Consider the following 20,850-nt stretch of genomic DNA (forward strand, 5'->3'; position numbering starts at 1 on the left):
GATAAACCTGCTCACATTATAAATAAGCAATTAGCCAAGCGGCTAGTTTCCACAGTCATTTTCTTAAAATAAATGCAATATTGTTACCTGAAAGTTAGGTCTTATGTCCCGTCGAACTTTAATAAAACACATTTTCTTTGTTCTTTGTCCTGTGGAAATGTGTAAAATGATGTATTCTCTTTATTTTTATGACTCAACGATCTACATCCCTATAGGCTACAATACGCCACAGTGGGCTTCTAAAAATTATCAAGAATATTAAATCAACTTATTAGGCTAACAGATTTTCTTATACAAAAATAACGAATGCACTTCAAAACAAAGTTTATTTCAAACGACCCGACCGACCGCGACCCGAATATCATTACAAATATTTTTGGATGACTCGTAACCGCAGGCACCCGCTCATTTTGGATAATTTAGTCCCTCTTTTCACCCAACTACGACGCACCTGACTCTAATCAATCTATTCTGATTCATCAACACAGTTTGACTGATGATCCAGAAAAAACCCAAAACCCAGGATAGAGCGTCTGAGTGAATGTGGTGTGGACTGTGTGGATGAGGCTCATTGTGTCAGAGACGCTGTAGAAGGACAGAGTTCCTGCTCTGTGATCCACAAACACTCCTATTCTACCAATGATGGACTTCACAGGGAGATCAGTCTCTATGTTATTGTGTATGAATGAGTAACTGGAGGAAGAGCAGAACAAACTCCAGGAATGATCATTATATCCAAACACACACTCATAACGTCCCTTCCTGCTGATGCTCTTATATGACACTGATATAAACACATCTCCACTCCACTCCAGCTCCCAGTAACAGCGTCCACACACACTCTCTCTACACAACACCTGACACACACCATCAAATCTGTCTGGATGATCAGGATACGGCTGTTGATTTGGGTAAGTGTAAGTAATCACTCTGTTGTTCTCAGACAGATAGAGGTGTTTATTGACTGTGTTCAGATCCAGAGTGAGCTGATGGGAATCTGATGGAGATAAAACACATCAGAATCAGGAATTATGAATCTGTTTGATCTTTTCATGTAGCTGAACTCTTCATGTTCAGTGTATCATCAGTGTCTCAGTACAGATGAGCAGATATCCTGTGCAAATCATCATTTACATCATCAATTAGAAAACTCTTCTTTCACCTTCTACAGGAAGAACATGAACACACTCAGTCAGTTTTTCTGCTTGTTTTCTTACTGACTTACATTGTAGGAAGTCCTTCCTGGTCCTGGGATCAATGTTGGTGAATGTGACTGTGGAAATCAACAGACATGAACAGTGTGATTCTCATGATCCTGCATCCATTCCTAACACATTTCTAATATGATGTTCTCCATGATATGAGATGATGATGGACTCGTTTCTGAGAGCAGATCAATCTCCAGGACTTTACCTCTGTCTGAGATCTTCTTGAGCTCCTCTTTGCAGAAATCCTCCAGTTTGTCTCTCAGCTGATGGACAGATTCTCTCAGATCATCAAAAGAGAAGAGAGAACTGAAGAGATCGTCATTTCTGTCTGTAGATTCAGGAGGTGCTGAGAGAGACTGGGAACTCTACAGAAAACAGAATATTATGATATTATATATTATAAAGCATCTATCTATATTATTTTTCACATAAAATTATTTTCTAAACTAGATTTAAAAAATAATAAAAAAATAATAGTATCATAAAATTGCAGTTATTTTAATTATAAGTATTATATTTTATAGCCTACACAGAAAAACAAAGAAAAGCAGACAGAAGTAGGTGGATTCATAGCATGTTATATGTATTGTGGTGGCACTGAATCGTCTAGGAGTGGAAGCAGAGTTTGATATTAACTCATTCACAGCTAATTTGGCCACTAAATAGTTGACCCCTTGTGCTCTGCAGCTATTTGGGGGATTTCCGCCTGCATTTGGCCTACCTGAATTCAAATGGTTCCCCGGTAACGTTTAGTTGTAAGTCATTTATAAGTGGTTAGTTAATGATAAAACAAAGATTTGCAGAACATTCATAAATGATTAATAAGTGATATGCTAACAATTTGTGTGTTTTGTTAATTCATTTACAAGTAATTAGTTAATGATGAATGAATCATTTACAAAACATGACTGTGCATTCATAAATGATTAATATGTGATATGTTCGTATTTTTATCTGTTTTGTAGATTAAGTTATGAATCATTTACAAATGACTAGATAATGATGAACTAATAATTTACAAAACATGATTATACGTTTACAAATGATTATTAAATAATATGCTAACAATTTACAAATCTGTCGTAATTTATCTTAAAAAAATAGCATATCATGAAATAATCAAACAGATCCTTAGTAAGTGGTTAATACATTAGTTAATATATTATTTGTCACTTAAAAATAATTTAAATATCAATCATTTACATTTTTATCCTTCACTGAAGATGGCATCATGAATAAATCATTTACAAATCTTTCTGCATCCTCTAATCTAAAGTGTAAACTATTCATCAGTTGTAAATGTTTGACTCATTATTCAAAGGTCTTTCCCCAGTGTGTTTACCCACCTGATGCCCACACAACCTGGAACCGGCAGCTGTGTAAAACATTTACAACTGATGAGTAGTTTACACTTTAGATTCGGGGATGCAGAAAGATTTATAAATGATTTATTCATGCATTTACATCAAGAATAGTTTGTAGTTTGTACTGCAATGTAAGGGCTGACTGGTGAAGGTAAAGATGTTTTCTTTGGCAAACAAGAGCTGTGCCCCAAATGACGCACTATACACTCTGCACTTATTCACCATGTATTTATACTTATGAACTATTGTTATTTTGTATTTTATAACGCCTTAAACAAACTGTCACAGGAACCTAATTTTTTTATGCAATTTAGATGTAAAGGCTTCAAATTGATATCAAATTTAGGATAAAACCTGTAATGTATAATATGTATTTTATATAAAAAATAATAAAAAAATTGTACAGTGTTTTTTCTTTACAGAAAATTTAAACTTCTGTAATTTGTTTATACTTTATTTAAAATAGATAACTGCAATAATCTGCTGATTGTTTTCTTTAAAAAAATAGACCTACCTTAGATCTGTATTCTAAAGTGTTCATGAATTACAACAATTTAGGTTTGGATAATGCACTTTCACGCCTATTTTAAAAAATGGGGGTATGATAGTTAAGTGGTTAACTAGTGATTTTTTAACCATTATTTCATCATATGCTATTTTTAAGATAATTTACAACAGATTGGTAAATCCTTAGCATATTACTTACAATAAAATGAACATTTGTAACGGGTGTTTTTGTTTTTGTTTTGGGGTTTTGTTTCATGTTCATGTTTTCATGTCTTTTATTATGTAATCATTTCATGCTGTTGTGTCTTGCTTCCCTTCCCTCATGTATTCCTGCCATTGGTCCCTTTGTTCCATGTGTCTTGTTCTGATTGGTTGCTATGGTCTTGTTCCTTGATTCTCATTGGTTGTTTGTGTCATGTGACCTGTATTGTCTAGTATAAATAGCCCTTGTGTTTGAATGGTTCCCGGTCGCGTATTGAAGTTGTAATGAAGTGTAATTCTGCTGTTTGGTGAGTGTTGATCAAGTCTGTTTCAAGTCAAGTTTATGTCAAGTCTGTATCAAGTCAAGTCTCTTTCATGCCAAGTCAAGTCAAGTCAAGTCTAGTCTCGTCATTGTTTGGATTGCGTTTGTTGTTTGGATTTCACGTTTGGATTGTTTGTTTGGATTATGGATTATCGTCACTGTAAATAAACTGCACTTGGGTTCATCACATCTCGCCGTCTCAGTGGACTGATTTGTTACAACATTTAACTTGTTAATAATTGATAAACACATATTCATGTTTTGTAAATAATTAATTAAACATTAACTAATTACTTGTAAATTAACTTGTAATTGAAATAACAAAACATACACAAATTGTTAGCATATCACTTATTAATCATTTGTGAATGTTTTGTAAATGATTATTTCATCATTAACTAATCATTTAAAAAAGACTTACAACTGAACGTTATTATAAAGTGTTACCGGTTCCCCTATACACATACAATGGAGGAAATAAAATAAAAAATGGTTTCATTGTATAGAAAACCATTTAAACTACATAATATCAGTGTAATTCTTTATAAATAACATTATATAGGTTTCAAATATTACAATAAAAACTAAAAAAACATATGCACTTTTTGATTTTTTTCTTTCAGAAGTTTTTGTTTGAAAGTCAGTTATTCAGGTTCTGTGTGTCTCAGCTATTTGCAACTTGTTTTGTTTGATTCCACTAGATCTCAGGATATACCAGAAAAAAAGATTTTTAACTGGAAGTTATTGAATTATAACCGAAGGGAGTCACATTGCCCCCTTTTCCCCCTAAAAGTGTCTTTGTGTGTTTACTTTGCAAAAACAGGTTTTATAAAACACATTACCCCTCAGAATCCTATTTTATTATGTACCATAGCACTTTTCATGATTATTGACTGAATTATGTTTCATTTTTATGTTTGCCTGTGTATTTACTGAAACACCTGCTGTACTGTCAATATTCAATACATACACTCAATACATAGCTTAGCAGATTGTTTTGGTGGCTTTCACATTTCAAACTAATTATAAGTATATCTCAAACCTGAATAGAAGCACTATAAATACTTATAGACGCGCTTATCAGCCGCGGGTCCTCTTCTCTCTATGGTAACTGCCCCTTATTTATTCCTTTAGCGTCTATTTTAGCTAATGGCGACCGCTTTATTAGTCTGAGAGTCCAAAAACTACATATCCCAGAAGCCCCTTCACCGTCGAAGCATGTTTTGTGACCCGGAACCTCTCCATGTCTCTTCTTCTTCTGCGCGTCTGGAGAGGGAGAGGTGTCATCTTTCACAGCTCTAATCAGAGCAGCAGGCGGACTGTAGAAGCGGCATATGTAATCAGACTGACTAGCCGGAGACTTGCATCCTTGGTTGGTTTTGGCAGGGCCAAGCGCGGGATTCATGCAACGAGTTGAGTCAGTCAGAGAGTTTGAGCGAATCAAAGCAGGTTCGGATTCTCTGGACAAAACACGCGTTTATTTGAGGATTCTTCTGGAGGAAGGATCGATGTCGAAGTATGTGGACTAAGTTTGGGAAAACGGGAGAGGTACGGAGTGAAATGGCAGGACGGCACAGCTGTACTGTGAATGGGCCTGAGTGGGGAGACTGTGAAATAGAGGATAGTGATGATGGTATGGAAATGAGTCAAGAGTCGGTGAGAACGAAGGGTAAGAGAGGGAGTGAGTTTGATAGAATCAATGCAAAAAAAGCCAAAAATTCTAATGAATCAAGTGGCAGACAAGAGGAAAGGGGCCAGGACGCAACATTATATAAAATCGTACTTAGATTTGGGGAAGGCAATGGAATATCATCAATGAGTCCGATTAAACTAACAACAATATTGAAAAATCAAGTAGGAGAAATAGTTATGGCTACACTGTAAAAAATTGCTGTAAAAATACAGGAATTTTCCTACAGTAAGGTACCGTTTTACGTAAATACAGTGGTATACTGTGAATGAGGATAAATTTGAGGGACAATTTATTAATTGCAAGCTACTGTTAAATTTTACGGTATACAGCAGTATTTTTTAAATTTAGTCACATGGGCGAAGCTGTTGCTCGGCTCAGAACTCCTCAGAGCAAAACAACGACACATCATCATTTTGTTCTCTGTCTGAGCAAAATCACAACGGATCAAGTTTCATCAGCAGTAAGATTGCAGGTGTAAAGAGCAACAGAAGAGTTCAAGAAGACGATTCATTACGACTATGTGCTGCCGGCAACAACAAACTGAATGATACATTCTTACATGGTGTTTTCCTCATCGTCTACTTAAGGTAAATACAATTTAATTATTGTCAGTGTTACCCTGTTTATAGTATTTACAAAACCTACATCAGCACGGAATATCAGTCCCTCTGTTCTTTCATCAAAATAGGCCATCAGCAGCTGGGTGCTAACAAGCTAACGTTAGCTAACTAACTTTGCTGTTTCAGTAGACATAAAAAAAATCAAACAAATCGACTTGTTATTAGCAAATAAAATAACAAAGTTTGCTAATAACAAGTCGATTTGTTTGATTTTTTTTATGTCTACTGAAACAGCAAAGTTAGTTAGCTAACGTTAGCTTGTTAGCACCCAGCTGCTGATGGCCTATTTTGATGAAAGAACAGAGGGACTGATATTCCGTGCTGATGTAGGTTTTGTTTATTTATTTATTTATATTTGCTATAACTGAGCACATATTTTCATTCAGGATTTGTACATAAGTGTCTATGTTCTACAGATGTCAGCCACTGCAGCAGATGTTGAGCACATCCTGACCCTCCCCAATGGACATGATGGTACGTAATTGATAATATAATTTTTATTTTGGTGAACTAACCCTTTAATTATAATAGTTTGTCAATATTGAATTCAGATCTTGTTTATTTGTATAGTGCTGTAACTTATTCTTTTACAATTAGTGATCTGTTATCAGTGGTGACTGTGTCAAAGTAATTTTTGGAAGAAATTTAACTTACAGTTCTAAGGTAATAAAAATCATGCATTTAGTTAACACAATGTGTTCAGTTAATCTAAAACCTGTTAAATTAATATTTACATGTTGTTATCATAATTATATAAAGAACATTTAGCAGTTTTGTACATTGATTCAGAGTTGGCATCATTTTCCTCACAAAAGTCCTCACAGGGTACTGTAGGTGTCAGTCCTTCACAGGTATTGGGGTAATCTGAAATAAGCTATTCTCTCATAATTATGAAACACAGTGATCATGTGTAATCATGAGTAAACATCTTAGAGTAGTCTTAAGTGCAGTTATTTTTTACTTTTATTTTAGTTTTACCAAGCCTAATATCTCATATTTCTTTATTGTTTTTCAGGTGCTTCATTGGTTGAACCCTGAAAGAGGGACAAAGGCCAGCCAGGTGAAGGTGGTGTCCAAGAAGACGGGCAAACTTCCAACAATGAATCCTCATGTGGCCACCCTAATGAAGAACCTTTTGGATTTCGAGTGAGGCTTTGTTCAGTAATGCAAAGTGAGAGTGTTGTGTTTTGTACCTCTACTAGATGTTCATGCAAACTCCACATCTTTTACAACCATATCGTGCAAACTTACAGCATTCTGTTCTGCAACTACAGGTATGTGCCAAAAAAATCTGAATATTGAGGGAAAGTCCATTTATTTCAGTAATTTGTTTCAAAAAGTGAAACTTGTATGTTACATTAGTTCACTACACACAAAGTGAAATATTTTGAGGCTTTATTTGTTTCAATTTTAATGATTATGGATTAAAGATACCCCCCACAACAAATCCAGTATTTCCGAAAATTAGAATATTTCATGTGACCAATAAAAAAGGATCTTAAACACATTTTGGCCTTTTGAAAAGTGTGTTAATGTACTGTATTATGTCCTCAGTACTTTGTTGGGCCTCCTTTTGCACTAATTCCAGCATCAAGGCGGCATGGCATGGAGGCGATCAGCCTTTGACACAATTGAGGTGTTAAGGTAACAAGTTGCTTTGATATTGGCCTTCAGCTCGTCTGCATTTCGGGGTCTCTGTTCCCTCATCATGGTGTCAGTGCATCAAGAACCACTATATACAGACGTTTGCATGACATTAGCTACAGCTGGAGAATTCCATACGTCAAGCCAATCCTGAACCAAAAACAACGTCAGAAGAGTCTGTGCTGGGCAAATCCTGTTTTCAGATGAAAGTAAATTTTGCATTTCATTTGGAAATCAAGGTCCCAGAGTACGGAGGAAGACCGGAGAGGCACAAAAGTCAAGCTGCTTAAAGTCTAGTGTGAAGTTTCCACAGTCAGTGATGGTTTGGGGAGCCATGTCATCTGCTGGTGTGGGTCCATTGTCTTTTATCAAGTCCACAGTCAACACAGCTGTCTACCAGGAAATTTTAGAGCAATTCATGCTTCCTGCTGCCGACAAGCTTTTTGGAGATGATGATTTTTATTTTCCAGCAGGATTTGGCACCTGCCCACAAAGCCAAAACTACCAGTAGCCTACCTGGTTTAATAGCTATGGAGTAACTGTCCTTGACTGGCCGGCAAACTCGCCTGACTTTAACCCCATTGAAAATCTATGGGGTATTGTCAAAAGGAAGATGAGGGAACAGAGACCCTGAAATGCAGACGAGCTGAAGGCCAATATCAAAGCAACTTGGGCTACTATAACACCTCAACTGTATCAAAGGCTGATCGCCTCCATGCCACGCCGCCTTGATGCTGGAATTAGTGCAAAAGGAGGCCCAACAAAGTACTGAGGACATAATACAGTACATTAACACACTTTTCAGAAGGCCAACATGTGTTTAAGATATTTTTTTTTTACCGGAAACATGAAATATTCTAATTTTTTTTTGGTCTTTAATCCATAATCATCAAAACTGTAACAAATAAAGGCTTGAAATATTTCATTTTGTGTGTAGTGAACTAATATAACAAACAAGTTTCACTACCTGAAACAAATTATTGAAATAAATGGACTTTCCCTCGATATTCAATTTTTTTTCAATGGCAATGGTGAAGTGGAAACTGTTAATGAATGCATTTTGCCTTTAATAAAAGCCTAAAGTTTTGAAGCCATCTTTTGTCTGAGCCATTTGTATTCAATTTATTTTAGAATGCTTATTTTAAATAAAGATCACACAAGATCAGCATTTAAATACATTTTACAATAATAAAGTGTATGAGATTACAGTAAGAAAACTAAAACAGTATAATGGAAAACAAACACAGTTTTATACTGTATCTTATATTTTATACAGCACAGTACTGTAAAATGTTTTACGGTAATCAACTGCTGTTCCATGTTACAGCAGGTGCACTGTAGAATTACAGCTTTATGCTGGCAAATCTAGCTGCCAGTATTTTACTGTAAATTAACAGGATTTTTTTTTACAGTGTAAGGTATTGAGAGATGGAAATCTGTTGATTGTGTGTAAAAGTGAGGAACAAAGGGAAAGAGCAAGGAAAATTAAGGAAATTGGTAGATACAAAGTGTTAAATGTGACCAATATTGGGGTAGGAAGTAAGTGGAGGAAAGGAGTAATTTGGGGGGTGCCAGTTGGGGTAAATATAGAAGATCTTAAGTCAAACCTGCGAGGGGGAAGGATCAAGGAAGTAAGTCGAATGCAAACAGTGAGGGATGGAACAAGGAGTGAGAGTGAGGGCATTTTGATAGTGTTTGACGAAGAAATACTTCCAACAAGAGTAACACTAGGATATTTGAGCTACAGTGTAAGAGAATACATTCCAAAGCCAGTAAGATGTTATAACTGCCAAAGATTTGGACATTTGGCGAAAGTATGCAAAGGGAAGAAAAGGTGTCCAAGGTGTGGGGGGAATCATGGATATGAGGAATGTAATCGGAGAGAACAGCCAAAATGCTGCAGCTGTGGGGGAAATCATAGCGTGGCATATGGTGGGTGTGTAGTAATGAAGAGAGAGAGAGAAATTCAGCAAGTAAAGATGCAAAATAAGATAACATATGCAGAAGCAGTTAGGAAGATAAATCAAAGAGAAGGAGTGGAGAGGGGACCTGGATTGGCCAGACAAACTATTGAAGTACAGGAAGTAGTTGGTGAGAAGAAAATGCTGATAGAGGTTAAAAAGTTGGTAAAATTTATTGCAGGAGTGATAAATGCGACAATGGAAATCAGGTCAAAAACGGAGAGAATCCAGGTTATAGTGAAGGCTGCTGCTCATCATCTTGGTGTTAGTGGGATAACATGGGAGGAAGTGAGGAATGATTTGAATGCTCAAGCAAGCCAAGATACAGTATTACTTAGAATATCAGTATGCCAATAATATTGCAATGGAACGCTAGAAGTCTTTTGGCGATTGGGCAGGAGTTTAAAAAATTTATTGAGGATTTACCAAACAAACCTGATGCTATATGTAGTCAAGAATCATGGTTAAAAGGAAACTTGTATTTTAGGATAACAGGATATATTGATGTTAGACTTGATAGGAAAGAAGGAATAGGAGGGGGTTGTGTAACATTTATTAAGGAAGACATATCTTTTAGGGTAGTAGAAAAGGTAAATGATCAGGAATACATAGTGATAGCAGCATGGATTAAAGGAGTAGAGTTGATAATAATAAATTATTATAACCCTTGTAAAAAACTGGACATCAGTAAATTGAGACAAATTATAGGAATTAATGGACAGAAGGTAATTATGTGCGGAGATTTTAATGCGCATAGCACATTGTGGGGAGGAGAGAAGCTTGATGAGAATGGAGAAATAATTGAGGAGTTGTTAGAAGAGATGAACATGGTTTGTGTAAATGATGGTAGGGGAACTAGAGTAGATATTTATAGAGGAAAAGTATCAGCACTAGATTTAACGCTGGTATCTAAAAAGTTAGGAAATATATGTAGCTGGGAGGTATGGGAAGAGTCAACACTAGGTAGTGATCATTTTCCAGTGATTAGTCAGCTAGCATGGAGGGAGGAGGAAGAGCAAAGAGGAAAAACAGAGAGGTGGATGTTCAGCAAAGCTCAATGGGAGAAGTTTAAGTATTTATGTAGTGTGGGAAGTGCAGAAATTGATTTAAATGAGGATGTAGAAGAAGTAGGGAGGAAGTTTAGAGAAGTTATATTAACAGTTGCTGGGCAAACAATTCCAAAAAATAAGGGTAAAATGAAGAAGAGAGCAGTGCCATGGTGGACAGATGATTGTGGTAAGGCGGTTAGGGAGAGGAATAGAATGTTTAAGCTGTTAAGGAAAACGCACAATACTCAAAATTTAGTAAAATATAAAAAGGCACAAGCAATAGTGAGGAAGACTATTAAGGAAGAAAAGAAACGAAGTTGGAGAGATTATTGTAGTAAAATAGGAAGAACTGTTCCGATCGAAGAAGTTTGGTGTATGATAAAGAGTATGCGAGGAATTAAAAAAGAGTTTCAATATCCAGTGTTAAAATTAAGGGAGGAATTAGCAATTACCGAGGAGGAAAAAGCAGAGATGATTGCAAGAGAACTTATTAAAGTACATAGTTCAAATAATTTAATGGAAAAGGGAAGGAGAGGTAGAGAAAGAACAAAAGAAAAATACCCAGGTGTAGGTGATAAGAGTGAGAATATAGATAGTCCGATGGATGTTCTGTTTACTATAGGAGAACTGAGGAGGGCCTTAGGAACTTTTGGGGCAACAGCACCGGGAAAGGATAATATATGCTATGAGATGTTAAAGCATTTGGATGAACTAGCTATGGGTAAATTGTTGGGATTATATAACAAGGTATGGAAAGAAGGGAAACTTCCTATCAACTGGAAAGAGGCAGTTATCATCCCTATTAGGAAGCCGGGAAAGGATGCAACAGACCCTAGTAACTATAGGCCGATAGCGCTTACTTCTCACATTGGGAAGGTTATGGAAAGAATGATAACAGAAAGGCTAAATCATTATGTAGAAAGTAGAGGTGCTATATCAGAGTATCATAGTGGATTTAGAAGAGGAAGAGGTACTATGGATCCTATAGTTTGTCTAGAAACAGAAATTAGAAAGGCTCAGGTTAACAAGGAGGTAGTATTGGCAGTATTTATCGATATAGAGAAAGCATATGACATGGTATGGAAAGAAGGAGTATTGATTAAGTTAAATAAATTAGGAATTTCAGGAAGAATGTTTAACTGGATTAAAGATTTTTTGTTTGGTAGAGTTATTCAAGTTAGAGTAGGTTCAGCATTATCAGAAAGATATGTGGTAGAGAATGGAACCCCGCAGGGAAGCGTAATAAGTCCAATACTCTTTACAATAATGATTAATGACATTTTTTCTAATATTCAAGGTGATATTGGACGGTCGTTATTTGCAGATGACGGAGCTTTATGGAAGAGAGGAAGGAATGTTGAGCATGTTAAGCAAAGAATACAAGATGCGGTAAATTTGGTAGAGGAATGGTCATATGCATGGGGCTTCAAGTTATCAATAGGAAAGACAAAGTCGGTATTGTTTACTAGGAAAAAAATAGGGGATATAGGAATTAAAATGTATGGGCAGAGATTGGAGCAGGTTAAGTCATTTAAATTTTTGGGGATGTGGTTTGATACAAGGTTAACTTGGAATGATCATATTAATCAGATAGTCAATAAATGCAAAAAAGTATTAAATATAATGAGATGTCTGTCTGGAACTGATTGGGGAGCTAGTAGAAATGGGTTGAGAGATATTTATGTAGCATTGATTCGATCAGTGTTAGACTATGGGTGTTTTATATATGGAAGAGCTTCGAAGTCTGGTCTAAAAAAAATAGAAGTCATTCAATCCCAAGCATTAAGGGTATGCTGTGGAGCTTATAAAACTACGCCAGTTTCAGCACTTCATGTAGAGATGGGGGAAATACCTTTGAAGCTAAGACGGAAACAACTCATGATGAACTATTGGATCAGTTTACAAGGTCAGGAAGTAAATCGTAATCCAGCAAAAAAAGTTCTTATCCCAAGTTGGGAATATGGAAAAGATAAAACAGTCTTTTTTGGAAGGGATAGTATGGAAATGGCTAAAGAAATGAGATTAAGTGATAAAAGCTTTAACAAAGCAGTACCAATACCAGTAACACCGCCATGGTTATTTCCTTTAGTTTTAGTTGATTTGGAGTTACTTGACAGTAGCCGGGATTTTAGAAATATCGCTAACATGTCAGGGATAGTAGAAGATAGAATTATGACAATATATAATGAATATACTGCGGTATACACAGATGGTTCCAAGAGCTTGGAGTCAGGAAGGACGGGTTTCGATGTCTTTGTGCCAAAATTAGGAATTTCAATAAAGAAAAGAACTACAGATCACATAGCAATATATACAGTAGAATTGATGGCTATAATTGCTGCTTTGTATTGGACAGAGGAAAGTGGTATGAAGAAAGTAATTATATGTTCAGATTCCAGTTCAGCATTGAGTTCAATTAAGTCATTATCATCAAAGGACAGACAGGATTGCATATATGAAATATATGAAATTTTACTTAGGCTTCAGAGAACAAATGCGATGATAGTATTCATGTGGATTCCAGCACATATAGGAATAAAAGGGAATGAAGTTGCGGATGTTTTAGCGAAGGAGGCTTGTAGGTTAGATGAAATTATGGAAATCCTATATAGTAAATCAGAAGCAAAAACTATAATTAAGAATAACATAATAAAGCAATGGCAGTATAATTGGGATAGGGATGTAACGGGTAGACATTACTATAGAATTCAGGAGAAAGTAGGAAATAGGAGGGTAGGTAAAGGAAATAATAAAACAGAAGGTATAATTACACGATTGAGAATGGGACACACAGGTTTAAATAAAACATTACACCTAATAGGGAGACATCCAACCGGATTATGTGATTATTGTCAAGAGGAGGAATCAGTTGATCACATATTATGTCACTGTCAAAAATTCATCATAGAAAGAGAAATATTAAAGGAAGAAATTATGACACAAGGACCTTTAGACATTAAAATTATACTTGGGGGTTATAACAATGAGAGTTTATTAAATTATCTGAGAAGAACCGGCCTAATTAACAGAATTTAAAGTTGGAATATATATATATAGGTTTTTTTTTTTTTTTTTTTTTTTTGGGAGTTAGTTGACTCAGGCCCACACTCCAGTAAAGTAGGTGGCGGTAATGCGCCTTTACGATTGGTTGCCGACCGCCATTAAACAACAAAGAAGAAGAAGAAGAAGAAGAGCAGCAGGCGCCGGAGAGTGTGATCTGATCTACTGAAGCCGCTCTAAACTCAGCCTCAACACAGAGCTGCCTATTTTAGCGATTTTGTGCGCATCTGCAAAAGCCTTCGGTGCTTGGAGAAGCGTGTCTGGCAAAACAATGGATTTCTCAGCAATGGAGGCACACAGAAAATGGTCTCGTTTGAAAGAAGAGATCCTAATCTAAAAGATGAAATGGAGTTTGTGGCTGTTTGCGGCTAACTGAAGCAGTAGTGTGTGGAGGAAGGTAATAGAGTATATTATTATACTCTTGAGGTAATATTCTGACATCACGATTCAATTGAAGATTATTCGATCAGAAGATTAATCATGATTTACATGGTCAGATTCTCGAGAATGAGAGCTTTCTTGTGATATATGACTTGTCTGTTTTGTGAAAAATATAAGAACTACACATTCTTTGTAATAATTCTTCACAATCATTTGGCGGAAATTTGTGTGTGGTACACAATAAATTCTAAGCATAATTTTACTACTTTATTTATTTCCATAGACAAAATGCATCTAAGAAATAGTGGAGGAAAAAGACTGAGATGCTGCAGGAGAGTTACATGATCTAAGCTGCCCAAATTAATATATATATATATATAAATTATATATTTAAAATAAGGAATTCTCATGTTTTGGGCAGCTTAGATCAGTGGTTCTCAATCCTGGTCCTGGGGGACCCCTGCTCTGCATATTTTGCATGTCTCCCTTATTTAACACACCTGACTGAGATCATTAGCTGATTAGTTCAGTTCATGGATCTCTCTCCTCATAAGCTGATGATGTCAATCAGGTGTTAAATAAGGGAAACATGCAAAACATGAGAATTCCTTATTTTAAATATATAATTTATATATATATATATATTGAAACTCGAAATAAATGAGGCTCAAACATTATCAAATGTGCGTGTTTATTTAAGCAATTCCGTCAGTGAACAAGCAGCCTACAAAACGCTAAAATAAATCTAAGAAATAATACATTTAAATATGAAAGTAGCCTAAATAAGTGTTAAATAGGCTATTAAACAAAAATTCCTAATAGCATCGACAGCTGATCAGAATTACTGGCCCGAGGCCGACTGGGGACTCAGACCCTGTCTTTTTCTCTTTCTCTTCCCCAGCTGCTGTTTTTAATAGCAAAGTAATTACAAATATATTAGAAATATATTTGGAACAAGTTTTGTTTGTGAAATTCAAGTTTTTGTTTGTATTAAAGTAACAACAAAGCGGCCAGCGGCAGACAGATCCATTTAGCCTTCACGATTTAAATTAAAATCTATAGATATAAAAAACTTAGCATATCACAATATTAGTTTAATCGTTTATAAATGTGTGCTATTAGACACATATCCAAGTTTGTGCGGAGAGTGAAAGCTGAAGCTCTTTGTGCTACATTGAGGTGCCAGCGCCCTGAGAAACTTCATTTTTGCTCATAAAGGTAGGAGTAATAAATTGACTTTAAATTATTACTTCACTACTATAAAACAAATAATAATGATTATTATTAATAATTCAAATAATTATAATTTAATTTATTTTAATTTTAATATAAAAATAATTCAATAATTCTTTTATTAGCTATAGGCCTAATCCATAAAGATGCATTTAGGCTTTAAAAGCGCGTCCAGTGAGAAGATGGCGAGTCAGGATCGTTAACTTCATCTGAGACACCGACTCAGAAAATACTAGTTTATTAATGAATAATTCGAATATCTCCTTATTTTTTCCCGGCACATTCATGGTAATTACTTTAGCTGGGTCTTTACGGTCAGCTTAAGCTTACTGCGTGCATTTGAACAAGGAACTCTGCTGAAGACACTTGCTGGACACTAAACACCTCCACAGCAGAAAAAATAGCAGAAACACTGTATTTTATTTTGAGTTAAAAAATGATTATATTAATTATAATAGAAATTAATACAATATTAAACTATTATATTAACAATAGGCGATGCTGTATATGCGAATGCTGTCTGTGCGCGATGTAGCATTCAAAAGTTTATCATGAATAAATATTACATAAAGTAAATCAAATAAAATAGCCCTACAAGAGACATTTTATGTTTATTTTTATGTATATTTGTCTATTCATTAGACTAAATAAAATACAATATATGTTAAATTCAACCTTTAAACTGCATTCCAGTAAAAACCCCAGTCATAGAACCTTTACAGTATCATTTACATTAACAACATTAAGTAAAGAGATTGAAATAAAAGGAAAAATAACAATAAAAACGAATAATACAAATATTATGTAAAAAAGAGGATCAGTTATTGGACAAGACTGTGAGATGCATAAAATGTTTCTTGTAGGGCTATTTTATTTGATTAACTTTATGTAATATTTATTCATGATAAACTTTTGAATGCTACATCGCACACAGACAGCATTCGCATATACAGCATCGCCTATTGTTAATATAGTAGTTTAATATTGTATTCATTTCTATTATAATTAATATAATCATTTGTTAACTCAAAATAAAATGTTAATAAACCTATCTCTGATAATCCTGGGTTACTATGGTTTGTTTATGCATTAAACTCGTGGCCACGACAAACATAACTGAACGGGCACGGCAGATTACATTACATTAAGTACACACGTTCTGTTTCACAGTTAAAAACAAAGTATATTCACGAGTTCCCTCTTACAGATAATAAACAGAGAAAGGTTGAGCGTATTTGGCGTGCTGTCTGGGAGAGGGCCTCGAACCCAATGAGCGCTCCCCAAAGGACTAGACATTGCAGGACAGCAGCCAAATAGCCCCCAAAAAGCTTGGACTTAAGGGATGCTGGACGTTCGTTCTAGTTGCGGGTGTTGGTGCATGGGTGGAGATAAGGGAGGAGCTCCTGCGGGTACTGCTGGGGTAAAATAGGAGAAATCTCTTATGGAAGAGGGGACTGCTGCGGCAGTGGGGAACTACGAAAAGGTGGATGAGGCTCCTGCGGGAGCAGAAGCTGCTGCTGAAGTGTGAGGAAGAAGGCTTGAGGCTTCAGAGGAAGTGGGCCCTGCTGCGGCAGTGGGAGGTTATAAATGAAGGCTAGTATAGGAAGAAGGCTAGGGGCTCCTGCAGGAGCAGGAAGTGCTGAATCAGCAGGGAATTGTTGATAGTGGACGCTGTGGTGGCTGTGGGGAAAATGACAAAGGCTCCTTGGGGAGCGGACATGCCGTAATGGGATACAAAGGAAAGGTTGGAGGATCGTACTGAAAAGGGATGCTGGTGGGATGGCTGGTGAGGGGCTGTGTGGATGGTGCGGGTGGATGGGGATGGACTGGGATAATTGCTTTAGCTGATTAGGGTCTGGTGGGCTTCTTTGATGTGGGAGCGGTCTGATCGGATAAAGCTCTTGAAGGCTTCTGACGACCAGCGACCGAGTGTTTGGATTTGCTGCTGGGAGAGGCCTTTTTGGGCTGCTGTTGTTGCTGTGCTTATTCGAAAAGAATGGCTGGAGAAGTTATCAGCTGGGGTACCGGATAGGTGTAGGACAGACTAAAGGTGCTTCTGAAACCAGAAAGGGGTAACGGGACGGGTGGGGTGGGTTTTTTGTATACCTTTAATGAGTAAGGCAGTCTGGGAATTGGTAATATGGGTCGAAGGTGAGCCGTATAAAAGTTTATGAAAAAGCTAAGATATCCTTTAATGGAGCCGATTTGGAGGTTTTTGATGGCGTTGAGATAGATGAAGGAGGTGATAGCTAGCAGGGAGAAGTTGGGAAACGATAGCTTGTAAGCTATGTGAAATGTTTTAAAACATTTACATGCTGTTAAGTAAGACTGGAGGGTTCTGGGGGAAATGGCTTGGAGAATGGAATTGAGGAAAGCTTCAAGGAGAGGGGTCTCAGGGGGTGGTTCATGGGAATATCAGCTCTGAATAGGGAGTGATAGCTGTGACGGCGTGGCTTGGTGTCGGTGGGTATGAGCAGAAGCAGCGTGAGAGAGTGGTGCAGCTCCCGAAATTTGTTAATAAAACATCACTAAAAGAATATGGGTGATGTTCTTTCTCAGTAAACATTTGACTTAATATTTAATATATTTGAATTTAGGCATGTGCCGTCTCAATCAGGAGCAAATAAATAATCGTAAAGATGCCACACAATAGAGGATTTTTTGGACAAAAAGTAGTTTGTGACAAGCCCTGAATCGTGCCACAAACCACAATCATTCAGTGGTGCAAATCAGGGTAAATATTTTTGTGTGTGGCCAGCCTAATATAATACATGCTAATTCTGATTAACCTTACTCAGAATATGTACTATCAAGTTCACTTATTTCACCATGATTCAAATAAATTAGACGGGAAAATTTAGGTTAAAATCTGAAATAAACTGGCACTAGTGGTGTTTGACAGCTAAATATATCTTCTAGAAGAAAGAGCTCAGAGAAATGATTCCTAAGAGATTTCCTGAGCTCAAAGCCATTTGTAAGTGATGTCTCTTTGAAAAGAAGATGATCAGATGAGAGTCTGACTGATGATGATATAACAAGACACTTATGAAATGTTTCTGTGTGAGTCTGGTGTCACAGCAGGATGTGGCTCAAGTCCACTATGATCCTGTTCTTCTAGATGTCTGTTACCTGCAGGAACTGGATGTGATCCTGTGTGTGTGAAAGCTGCTCCAGCTCAGCGTCTCTCCTCCTCAGATCATTGATCTCCTGCTCCAGTCGCTCCAGTCGTCCTTCAGCTCGACTCACTGCTCGCTTTTCCTGATCTCTGATCAGCCGTATCAGCTCAGAGCGGCTTCTCTCAATGGAGCGGATGAGCTCAGTAAAGATCCTCTCACTGTCCTCCACTGCTGTCTGTGCAGAGCGCTGTTAGGACACACAGTGATTCAGGCTTCAGTGGGACTGAAAGAGACAAGAGAGTCTGAACTGAGACTGAGACAAACTTCTCTTCTTCTCCAGACTCACCTTATGAGACTCCACAGTCTCTCTCAGCTGCTGAACATCTTTCTCTCTCTGCTGGATTCTCTGCTGGAACGTCTTCTGCGTCTCCTTCAGCTGCTTCTGCAGGACAAACGGATGATAGTGAATGTCTCAGAAAACTACTGACACTAAATCATCATGAGAACAGATGAATCCAGTAAAAGTGGAGCTGATAACCAATGGCTGTAGGTTCAAACTCCAGAAGAGATGATCGGTTACAATCATTATACATGAATTATCATAAAGATTAAGGAGTGCTTCACACTGAAAGCGTAAGTATTATGAAAGTGAAACTGACACAGACATAGATCTTCACACTGACAGTGTTTCTGTGTTCTGTGTAAATAAGCTGCAGCTCTACGTAGAAAATAAACAGATTATTAGATCACTTCACTGAGTATTAACTTGATTGCTAGTTTAATTACCTGTTTCTCTGTCCTCTGTTCTGCAGCTGATACAATGTCGTGGTTTTTATGTTCAATAATCGTACACAGCATACATATACATTTCTGGTCAGTGCGACAGAAAACCTCAAGGATCTTCTCATGTTTCTGGCAGATCATCTCCTGCAGTCGTCCAGTGGCTTCAGTCAAATTGTGTGGTTTACGTGAATGAAACTCCTCATGACGCTCAAAATGAGTTTGACAGTAAGACTCCAGACACACCAGACAGGACTTGACTGCTTTGTATTTTCTTCCAGTACAGACGTCACACTCCACATCTCCAGCTCCAGCGTCACAGTCAGCAGTAAGTTTGGTCTTCTTCAGTTTCTCCACCAGTTCAGCCAACATGGTGTTTCTAGCTAAAGCAGGTCTTGGACTGAAGGTCTGTCTGCACTGAGGACAGCTGTAGACTCTCATCTGATCCTCCTGATCCCAGCAGCCTGTAATACAGCTCTTACAGTAACTGTGTCCACAGTGGATGGTCACTGGATCCTTCAGGAGATCCAGACACACTGAGCACATGAAATCATCTTGAAAAACCTGGGCTCCTGCCATTTTACTGCATGAATACAGAGACACAAACACACAACACTTCAGTTTCTCTTTCCCTGAACTCATGTGATTCCTGTTTCCTGGTTCTGTGTTCTAGTCACGTGTGTAAAACAGGTGTGTCTGAGTCTATAAAGCAGGTTCCTCATTCCTGTTCCTGTAGAGTCTCACACACACTGGTTTCTATGCTGTATGGCGTCGTTCCCATAAATCTAAATTTCCATTTTCAAAAAATGTAATTCTGTTTGATTTGTAAGCTTGTTTTCTCATGGGGACCAAATAAATGTCCTTATAAGGTCAACATTTACTGGTATTACTATGCTTGTGGGGACATTTGGTCCTCTTAACATAGGGAATACCAGGACACACACTCACTGTAACAGTTATGTTCTGTTTTGGACCTAAATGTTACACAATAACGGACCTATTTTTAAATTGGACAGTTTTGCAAAGGAGCAACTCCTGGCCTTACATCAGCGAGGATGGCCACTGGAGGATTTTATTGAGGACTTTTTGGAACTGTGTCATCAGGTTTGTTGTCACAAGCACTAAAAGGTACCTGCCCTCTCCATGTAAACTAATAGGACGCAAGACAAAATAAATAATCAAATTACATTCCACATATTTTTTTCCAAAGATGTTATTTGTCATTTTATGTGGTTTTTACCACACTGATATAAAGTTCAAGTGTTTGCTTTTTTTATTAATTCAAGAAAAGAGTTCAGAGTTGACATTTAAAAGATTGTACATAGTACACAATATCAGGAATATACACTGTCAACTGAAATCAATGAAATATTAAAGAAAAGGTAGAAAAAAAGACAAAAACATAAGAACTTGAGGGTAAGACATTTGTTACTTTTTAAACTGCAAAAAGTTTTCACCAGATTCAACTTAAAAACCTGAAATTCACTGTAAATATATGGTGATGACATTTCAGACACACTGGATTGATTTTAAAACTATTTGCACTGAGAAATTGCTAGTCAATTGTACACATAATTACAAAGAAAAAGCAAGTATTAAATATGAAAAATAGTATTTTTAAATAATCTTTGTTACAACTTTGAAAAACACAGTCCATTATGGAGCACCATTTCAGTGCACTCCATCAAAAAACAAAGAAGACACTAAAATA

At 36.8% G+C, this 20,850-nt stretch overlaps 1 protein-coding gene across 1 annotated transcript; it reads right to left on the reverse strand.

Moving 5' to 3' along the window:
- Nucleotides 1–345: 345 nt before the first annotated feature.
- Nucleotides 346–19,763, reverse strand: LOC141339245 (tripartite motif-containing protein 16-like). The gene is made up of 6 exons (XM_073844879.1): nucleotides 19,146–19,763; nucleotides 18,706–18,801; nucleotides 18,373–18,606; nucleotides 1,414–1,573; nucleotides 1,226–1,273; nucleotides 346–997 (listed from the first exon to the last, which is right to left on the reverse strand). Exons 1-6 carry the CDS (start codon nucleotides 19,716–19,718, stop codon nucleotides 480–482), a joined length of 1,629 nt encoding a protein of 542 aa, XP_073700980.1. The 5' UTR covers nucleotides 19,719–19,763; the 3' UTR covers nucleotides 346–479.
- Between the last annotated feature and the right edge of the window lie 1,087 nt (nucleotides 19,764–20,850).

Source organism: Garra rufa, chromosome 7, assembly GCF_049309525.1.
Source record: "Garra rufa chromosome 7, GarRuf1.0, whole genome shotgun sequence".
In the NCBI taxonomy this organism is placed as follows: Eukaryota; Metazoa; Chordata; class Actinopteri; order Cypriniformes; family Cyprinidae; genus Garra; species Garra rufa.

Excerpts from the sequence above, each read along its gene's own strand:
- LOC141339245 (XM_073844879.1), bottom strand. The coding sequence starts at position 19,718 with ATGGCAGGAGCCCAGGTTTTTCAAGATGATTTCATGTGCTCAGTGTGT. Across the intron at positions 1,574-18,372 it reads ATCACATCCAGTTCCTGCAG|AGTTCCCAGTCTCTCTCAGC; the intron begins GTAACAGACATC and ends TGTTTTCTGTAG. Across the intron at positions 998-1,225 it reads CAGGAAGGACTTCCTACAAT|ATTCCCATCAGCTCACTCTG; the intron begins GTAAGTCAGTAA and ends TATCTCCATCAG.